Source organism: Calidris pugnax, unplaced genomic scaffold, assembly GCF_001431845.1.
Source record: "Calidris pugnax isolate Ruff unplaced genomic scaffold, ASM143184v1 scaffold244, whole genome shotgun sequence".
Lineage (NCBI taxonomy): Eukaryota > Metazoa > Chordata > Aves > Charadriiformes > Scolopacidae > Calidris > Calidris pugnax.
Window position 1 is genome coordinate 256,204 of NW_015091141.1, and position 9,121 is coordinate 265,324.

The window sequence follows — 9,121 nt, forward strand, 5'->3', positions numbered from 1 at the left end:
CCCGCAGCCCCCGCCCGCGGGCCCCGCCGCCCCGCAGGCCGCCATCTTGGCGGGCGCTTGGCCGCCCATAGCGCCCCCTGCCGGCTCCTGTCAGGGCCGCAGCGAGCCAAGGCGGCCTTGACGACTAGAAAAATGGCAGGAAATCGTTTTAAAAGGTGGCGTTTCGTTAACGAGCTGTGGCCCGGCTCTGTGCGGGCGGTGCCGAGGTGTGTGGGTCAGCTCCGTGCTCAGGGAGGACGGGCTGTCCCATCCTCAGGGCCCGGCGTGCTCAGGCAAGGAAGGGACCCCTCATGCCGGGGGTTGGGATTCCCTCCCTTTGCCAAAGGGGAAAAATAACTAAATTGGGGGTGATGGTGGTGTAAGTCCCAAAGCTGAGGGACTTGGGTCTTTTTAGTCTGGAGAAGACTGAGGGGGGATCTCATCAATGCCTATAAATACTTCAAGGGTGGGTGTGAGGAGGATGGGGCCAGTCTGTTTTCAGTGGTTCCCAGGGACAGGACAAGAGGAAACTTTAACACAAGAAGTTCCACTTAAACATGAGGAGGAACTTCTTCCCTGTGAGGGTGGCAGAGCCCTGGCAGAGGCTGCCCAGGGAGGTGGTAGAGTCTCCTTCTCTGGAGACATTCAAACCCCACCTGGACACGTTCCTGTGGGACCTGCTCTGGGTGGCCCTGCTCTGGCAGGGGGTTGGAGGAGATGATCTCCAGAGGTCCCTTCCAACCCCACATCACTCTGTGATTCTGTGATTCTGTGAAGTCGTATTGGGTTTATGACCACCCTTAGTCCATACCCTCACAGTGCAGGTGCGTTTGCTGCAAATACATGTTACTAAGATATTTCACATGTATTTTTTTCAGTGCAAATGAAGAAAAATAGCGTTTGTCCTATGTGGGTTATGTGGGAATAAGAGTAGCCGAGGCAGCTGCAGGTTTTTGTGAGGCATTTGGGTTGGTGACTTCTGGGATTAGTGAAGTTCCGCTTGTCGGAAGGATTTGGGCTTCTGCGTCTCTATTTCTTGCCCTTGCAGCAAGAAATAGGGGAGGAAGCCTTGGGATGGATCTTAAGTGTTTACACGGGTACGTAGTGTGTATCTGTCAGGGAGAACGCGTTTGGGGACGCTGACAGGAACAGACTGACTCAAACCCTGTGTAGCACTTTGGGGGTTGTTAAGCGCTCTGCGGTGTAACCCGATAAATAACATAGTGACTGAGGTTATTTTGTTTCGACAAATGCCCAGAGATATTAACAGCCGTGACAAAGGAATTAAAAAAGAAAGTGGCTTGAAACAAAAATCTGCTAACTCAGCACTGCTCCTGAGAGCAAATACACACAAATTGGCTGTTTCAGCCAAACAGCCGTAGGAAACCATTACCAGGGCTAGAATTTTGACTCACTGAGCTTAAGCAGACCATTTCTAGAATAAACCACAAACAGCATTTTCAAACTTTCTGAAATCTCACAGGAAGAAAAGCGGGGGGAAAGCCTTTTGAAAAAATGTAATTGTTATTCAATAAATATGAAAAATTTTACAAGCAGAAATGTTTTCTCACAAAACACATTTCTCCTAAATGCATTTGCCTCTATTCCCATTTCAAGAACTTCAGAGATAAGTCATGACTGTGCTGTATTTATCATTCTCTGGCTAAGTGCTTTGAAGACTAGAGAGGCCAAAAGCCTATTGTGACTTTACCTTTATATATAAACTCAAGCCTCTGTATCTATAAAGCTAATACACTTTTAAGTAATTTTAAGTGGTTTGATAACCTGTCAGAAAATGCGGATATAGGGAATTTGTGGTGTTACGCCTGATACCCTGTGGGAATCAGTCAGTTGCTCGTTCCGTCACAGGACATGGTATTTGCACTCCACTTGGGGAAGTAAATATGAAAAGCAATTTGTATACATTTATTGTGACTTTACCTTTATAAACTCAAGCCTCTGTATCTATAAAGCTAATACACTTTTAAGTAATTTTAAGTGGTTTGATAACCTGTCAGAAAATGCGGATATAGGGAATTTGTGGTGTTACGCCTGATACCCTGTGGGAATCAGTCAGTTGCTCGTTCCGTCACAGGACATGGTATTTGCACTCCACTTGGGGAAGTAAATATGAAAAGCAATTTGTATTTCACATTAAAGGGATACACAGCAAGTCGCTGTCAGGAGAGAGAGAAATGAGAGGTTCCCGAAAGAACAGATCTACAGATCGGTGTGGGTGTGTGACTGCCCCTGCCAGGGGGTATGTGTGACAGAGGGGCTTTCCTTGAAGAGACTTTGACTTTTTCCCAGTTAGAAAAAGATACATTCTGAACAGGATCTTTGAGCAAATATTCCAGGCTTTATTATCTTGTTGAACCAGTCTGCCCGCACTTGTAATTAGTTATATGCTTTACGAGGGAACAATGGTTTTCTTGTTACCTCATACTTGCTGGTAGGCAATGTAGAGAATTACCATGGAAATGTAATATCTCTAACATCTGGTTTTGTCAACATAACCAGAATACCAGCACACCATTCAGACTGGGTGGCCATTGGGGTCTGCAGAACAGCCTTCTTTATTTGTGTCTTTATTCCTATTTGCAGTGAAGAAATACAATGTGTTGTCACTGCTGCATGACACATCTCATTGGACTCCTCTTCAGTGCAGCAAACCCAGATTTAAACTCCTGAACAAGGCTCTGACTTAATGATTTTTCACCTTGGGGTTCAGTTACTTCCACAGGGCCTTGGCGTGATAACGTGGCAATTGTTTCTGTCAGGAGGCTTCTATTTGCTCTTGGCACCTGCATTTCCACCAGAAAACGGGCATCAGAAAACAGCTGAAAATTGTTCATTGCATACATAGAACCCAGTGGAATGCAGATGTTGAAGGTATTTCCTAGTAGGATCGGGACTTGAGACAGCAAATTAAGAGATATCACAGACATATCCAGGTTATTAATTCAGAACCAGTGAAGTTGAAGATCTTTTTAGAATTCAGTAGAATTTGAGGCAGAGAAAAATGTATGCATTCAGTGGGAATGGGGCTGCACTGAAGTCATCCCTGACTCCCTGGGATACATAAAAAAAACAACCCCACTTTATAGATGACTGTCTGGTAGAGCTGTAATTAAAAACTAGTTCCCAAGGTGGAGCTCCTCCGTGTTTTGCAAGACAAGATTGCGAGTTAAAAGCTCTAACCCTATTTCACTCTGGAAGGAGCACTAGCATTGCTCAAGGAGCTCTCTGTGCCGTTGGTGTTCCCCGCTGACAGTCTGCAAGGGTCAGCTCTCCTCGTTATGGCTTGTGTGGGTGAAGAGCTGGACTGATTTAAGAACCATAGGCATCTGGAAGGATACAGCAGAGTTTAGTCGTGGAGATAAAATAGTAAAATCGAACTGCTCCAGCCATCTCTGCCCCGTGATATGTGTGTGACCCTGGGCTCAGCATTTCACCTTGGATAAAACACTCTCTGTGCTCTACCATAGCCAGCTGTTGAGATAAGCATAATCCTGGGTTTTTACCTAGCAGGGATATTGTGAGGCTTTACTTCAATAGCCACTGAAGAAAAAGCCTATCCTTTATATAATGAAAAACATTTTATTTCATGATATGAATTTATATCAGAGTATGAATAGCTTCAGTTGATACCTCTATGTGTGAGACTTCGGTAGTTCCAAACATCAGAAACACGGCCAGCCACATAGAATAATATGGGAGTTTCCACATGAGATGAAAATGTAAGAATTTTAAGATTTCTGAATTTCCTAGTGCTGGGCATCCTGCTCTAGAGTTCATGTAGGGGGATATTTGACTCCTTTGTGGATGATAATGACTATCAGCTCTCTGACTACTTTAAACAGGCTGCCTTAGGTAACATGTAGCATTTTGTTCAAGTGTTTTATTTTACAAATGCTGTATCCATTGTGTCTCTCATGAGCACCTTTTTCTGTTACTTTTTTAAACTATGTCGATACATGGTAAAATGATAATATGGCTGAGCTGCCAAACCTGAAATTTAACCAGCTTTGCTCACAGGTTGTCTGCAAATAGATTTTACATTTTGAAGTATGGGTTTGTCAGAGCCCCAAGTGCAGGAGTGCTGCACCTGATTGCCCTGACCACACGCCGAGAAGCTCAGGCCTGCCCTTCAGTTCTTCCCCGAGCTGTTGTTGTACGTGTACCTGTTTCCTGAATTATTATTTAGATTTAATGGCTCGGCTTTTGTCCGATGATCACTGGCAACGGGACCTCTGATTATAGCAGCTTATTCCGTACCGGCACCGCTTGGAGTCCTCATTCTGTGTTCATGCGGTGAGATCTGTCTCCAAACCATCATTTAATAAAAAGATTCTACCTTGACAACAATCTTGGGGTAATCAAGATAATTTTTCTTATTCATGCAAGCATTTGTGGTGCCTTTTTTCTGTAAACATTCTTAGGGAGACAAGAAAGCTGCTCCTACATGTAAGAAAGGGAAGTTAGAATTACCTTGGAAACAACTCTCTTGATTTGTATTATTGAACAATTTATGCACAGTTGTTCTGCAGTAACTGGAACAAAGGTTTCTAAAAGATACACCCTCCTTCAAACGCATAAATTATTTTTACCCGCAAACAACTTTTCCCTTCTCTCCGCTCTCCTCAGCAGCTGCTTTTGGTCTGCTGCTCCAGAGCTGTCTTCAACATCATTAACATGGAGCAGAAAAAGAAGAACTAAGGAAATGAATTGCTCCCCAGTGCTGAGGTTTCACTCCCAATGAAGACTCTTGTTAACACCCCTCTCTCTCTGAAGTTTCTGCTTCCTTGGAGCAGAGGAGAGGGCCTTATCTTACAGCTGAGGGAACAGACAAACTTGCTATGAAAGGACTAAGGTTCTGCCAGTCTATATGAGCAGGCACGTTCTTTGTGCTGAAGGTTGTGTAGTGTTTGTGAAACATTTTGGACATGAAAAACATAAATGGTTGTTGCTCTTCCAGTGGAGAGATGGGAGCAGCCTTTAAACTGGAGTTTTTGATAAGACTTGACTGAAATGCTATAAAATAGCCCTTTGATTTGCAGCCTGTATCTTAGATGTTTAGTAAAGGTATCACAACACCTCAGTCCTGTGGGGTAAGGCTCACTCACCGGGTGCTCCAAAGCACCTTCCCTTAAGCTTCTGCCAGGTGACAATCTTCTCCAGCCACCATCTGAGTTTGCAGCGGTCTGAGAAACCACATGCACCATGCAACATAACATACAGAAAGCAATGAGCTTTCTTATAACTAACTTAAAGGAAGCTTCTGTCAGTGAAATGACTGCCTTCAGGGGGATCAGTGTTTTATCCCATGTCTTGCAAAACCTTAGGCCCACTTGTGTATTCCTGGAACATGTGATTTTGTTTAACTAAGAGGAAATACTAAGGCCAGGAAAACACTGGGCGTCAGTCTATTCTCTCAAGCAACAAGTGGTGGGGCAAGAGGAAATGGCCTCAAGTTGTGCCAGGGGAGGTTTAGGATGGATATTAGGAAAAATTTCTTCACCGAAAGGATTATCAAACTTTGGAAGAGGCTGCCCAGGGCAGTGCTGGAGTCACCATCCCTGGAGGTATTGAAAAGCTGGGCAGACGTGGTGCTGAGGATCGTGGGTTAGTGATGTTTTTTGTCAGTGCTGGGTTGATGGTTGGACTCGGTGATCTGAAATGTCCCTTCCAGCACAGACAATTCTATGATTCTATGTTGCCCTCGCTCTAAGTAAACTGTTCTCTTATCTTTAGCACCTTTTTTGTTCCATAGGTCAAGAACACGAAGGCTAAACACTGCAATACAAATACCTTGATACAAGAACTGTTTTTCACCACCACAGGTACCAGTTATTTTCTACCTTTGAAATATCTGAGGTCAGTCTGAGCTAGTGATGAAGGCAAAGCAGATAAGATGTTGCTAAGGGAGAAAAGACCTTGGGCGATCAAAGAAAACAAATGTGCTGTATCAGCTTGTAGATAACAAAAAGACACAAGCAACCTAACTCAGGAAAATTGGGGCATTCCATTAAACTGCAAGTTTGCTGGTTGTTACAAAGTGTCGAAAATAAGAGGTATGTGTCCTTTAGGTGAACTTAGCTGGTTATAATGTGAAAACCACACCTCCAAATCTTAAGCTATAGCATCCTAGATGGACCCCTGCTCACTAAGCATCTGTAATAATTTACAAATCTACACACCTTTAATTCGAAGCGAGAACACAAGTAGCCAGTAGGAGCTTACTGTGAAATCATGAGTGGCCAATGATGAGTATAGTATGCTAATTAGTATATCTTTATAAAATATAAAAGCTTACGATGTATAGGCCAAGGTGTGCTGGCTTTGCGGAGTTTCCACACAGCGCAGACACAAAATAAACACATAACTCGCCTCTGTGCGTGGATCGGCTCTTTGCACACAGGGTAAAAAACTCCAGATGTGGCACAACACTAGAGAATGTGTCACTTTTTCAGTCAGATCCGACAGCTCGGGGACGCTGAGGAAGTGACTCGTGTTCTGAGGAGCTGCTCTTCCCGGGCTCCTTTCACGTACCCTGCAGAAAGAAAGTTAGTTCATTTTGCCTACTACCATAAACTCATTTGAAAATACAGAGGTTCGGAGCCTTCTCCGGTGCCGGCTATTCCCCACCACAACCCATTTTTAAAATGATTTTTAACCCATTTTTAACCTGGAGCCCATCGCTACCCCCCCCTCCTCCCCCCGCACAAGTCTCCTCAGAGGACGGCGCCGCCAGGGGGCGCCGCGCGCCCTTCCCGCCGCCGACCCCACAAGATGGCGGCGGGCGGCGCGGCGCTGGCGCTGGGGGTGTCGCTGGCGGCCGTCCTGGCGGCCGTGCTGTGGCTGTGGCGGCGGCGGGCCGTGGCGGCGGGCGGTGCGGGGCGGGTGTGCGTGACGGTGCTGGGCGACCTGGGCCGCAGCCCGCGGATGCAGTACCACGCGCTCTCGCTGGCCCGGCACGGACGCGGCGTCGACCTGCTGGGCTACCTCCGTGAGTGAGGGGCGGCTCCTTCCTCACCCTCACGGGGGACGGCGGGCCCGGTTCGAGGGGCGGCGGGGCGGCGGTTGGGGCCGGGGCGGTCGCTCCTCTGATCGGTGTTTCCCTTCGGCAGAGAGCAGGCCGCACGGCGACGTGCTGCGGAGCGGGGAGATACGGCTGGGGGCGGTGGCGGAGCTGCGGGGGCTGCGAGGTGGGTTCCCGTGGAGGGCAGGGGAAACGGCCTTTTATGTGGGAAAATAAACGGGATTTATGTGGAAAAATTAACAACCCGAAGGGGGTTCGGGCCTCCCCGCCGCGGGGGGGGGTGCTCGGGGGGGATGTGCTGGCTCAGCATCCTCGGTGCCCGTTTTAAACACTTCCCTCTGTGTTATCTGAGCGTGTAAATGTCGTTCTGATGCAGGCTGAAACAGGGACTCTTTGAAAAGTAGCACATTATTTTATTTTTTTTTACCTTCTGGGTATGTTTATCCATACCTCCTCCCATATTTTTCTATTGCAAAACACACAACGGGAATTTGTAGGAATTCATAGAGTCATAGAATGGTTAGAGTTGGACCTTAAAAGATCATCCAGTGCCACCCCCTGCCCTGGGCAGGGACACCTCCCACCAGACCAGGTTGCTCCAAGCCCCCTCCAACCTGCCCTTCAACCCCTCCAGGGATGGGGCAGCCACAGCTTCTCGGGCCAACCTGGGCCAGGCTCTCACCACCCTCACACCAAAGAATTTCTTTCTGGTATCTAATCTAAATCTCCCCTCTTCCAATTTAAAACCGTTACCCCTTGTCCTGTCACTGCACTTCCTGACCAAGAGTCCCTCTCTATCTCTCCTGTAGGCAATTGTGACACATTTGCTAAAACCAGGTTTCTGTGTTTTGTGACGACACATTTGCTAAAACCAGGTTTCTGTGTTTACAGTGTACGGTTCTTTTAAACCTTTCTGTGCAGAGCTGGCTGGTTCTGTCCTGGAGAAGCTGTAACGTTCTTACCAGGGGTTTCTGTCATTTTGCAGTTGGTCCGAAGCTTTTCCAGTATGTCATAAAAGTCATCGTGCAGGCAGTGCAGTTACTGTACACGATGCTGACGATAGATCGGCCGTCCTATATTCTCCTGCAGGTATGTTTTGTGCTGGGATTAATATTAATAAAAATAAATAGTACTACACGACAGGGCATTTTTAGCAGTGTCAGACATTATTCTAATTATTTGAGAATTACAGCTGGCCTAAGCGATGGTATAAACCTATATCAAACTATTTATTTGGCCCTAACCTTGGGGGTTTGTTCTTCCTGTTAATTGTTGAGCTTTAAAACTTCATGGGCCTGGACAGGAGTAAGGAATAAATCTTAACAGAAATGTTATGTGTTTATTGGAGGGGAATTTAGATCTTCATCCAACGGTAAAATTTGAAGTTCCAGCCAATCTTCATAGGAGAAACTGGCAGTTCTGCAGCTGGTGGATACAAAATTGGCTGTGTTCATTAAGATCCTTTAAAGCCATGTAATTTTAATCATTTGATTTTCTTTTTTGGTAGCTGATAGTGTTGGTCACTTGATCTTATGCTATTTTTTATTCGTTCTATTTATTAAACAGAATCCTCCAGGGTTACCTGCTATAGCTGTTGCCTGGGTAGCCTGCCTTTTCTGGAGAAGCAAACTGATAATCGATTGGCACAACTATGGATACACTATAATGAGCCTGAATCATGGCAAAAATCACCCACTGGTAAAAATTGCAAAATGGTTCGTACAATAATTTCTTCTTGTCTTTATAAGTCGTGTACCTTTGTGGAATTCTGAAGAATGGAAACCAGTGGGGAGAATATAATTAGTGAAGGGCTGTTTCTGTGAAGGTTTTCTGGATTTTGCTGAGTTAAACTGCTTTCTATTTCAGAAAGCATGTTCTGTAAAACGCCTTTGTTAAACACGTAGGAAGGCAACTGATGAAATAGGCAGGTTGCTTTTATGTGCATATGCAATTTTTGGTCTTGTTGTTAGAATGACTTTTTGTGTGCTGGGATTTTTTTATTCGCTAATCGTACTTTACACCCCAGTTCATCTTTAAAGGTCTGTTTCTTCCTGAATTGAATGGTTACATGTAGGTAGACATTTTTAAAGGCTTTTTAGT

The 9,121-nt window shown here is 45.6% G+C and overlaps 2 protein-coding genes across 2 annotated transcripts in view; one reads left to right on the top strand and one right to left on the bottom strand.

Moving 5' to 3' along the window:
- Positions 1-69, bottom strand: part of NAGPA (N-acetylglucosamine-1-phosphodiester alpha-N-acetylglucosaminidase) — a 17,115-nt gene extending 17,046 nt beyond the window's left edge. The window contains exon 1 of the mRNA XM_014958683.1: positions 6-69. Coding sequence (XP_014814169.1) covers positions 6-69 — 64 coding nt within the window. The remainder of the gene's footprint in view (positions 1-5) is intronic.
- Positions 70-6,771: 6,702 nt separating this feature from the next.
- The window catches only part of LOC106897801 (chitobiosyldiphosphodolichol beta-mannosyltransferase-like), a 12,554-nt gene continuing 10,204 nt past the window's right edge, over positions 6,772-9,121 (top strand). Inside the window, exons 1-4 of the mRNA XM_014958676.1 lie at positions 6,772-6,988; positions 7,110-7,187; positions 8,007-8,110; positions 8,588-8,736. Of these exons, the coding sequence (XP_014814162.1) occupies positions 6,772-6,988; positions 7,110-7,187; positions 8,007-8,110; positions 8,588-8,736 (548 nt within the window). The remainder of the gene's footprint in view (positions 6,989-7,109; positions 7,188-8,006; positions 8,111-8,587; positions 8,737-9,121) is intronic.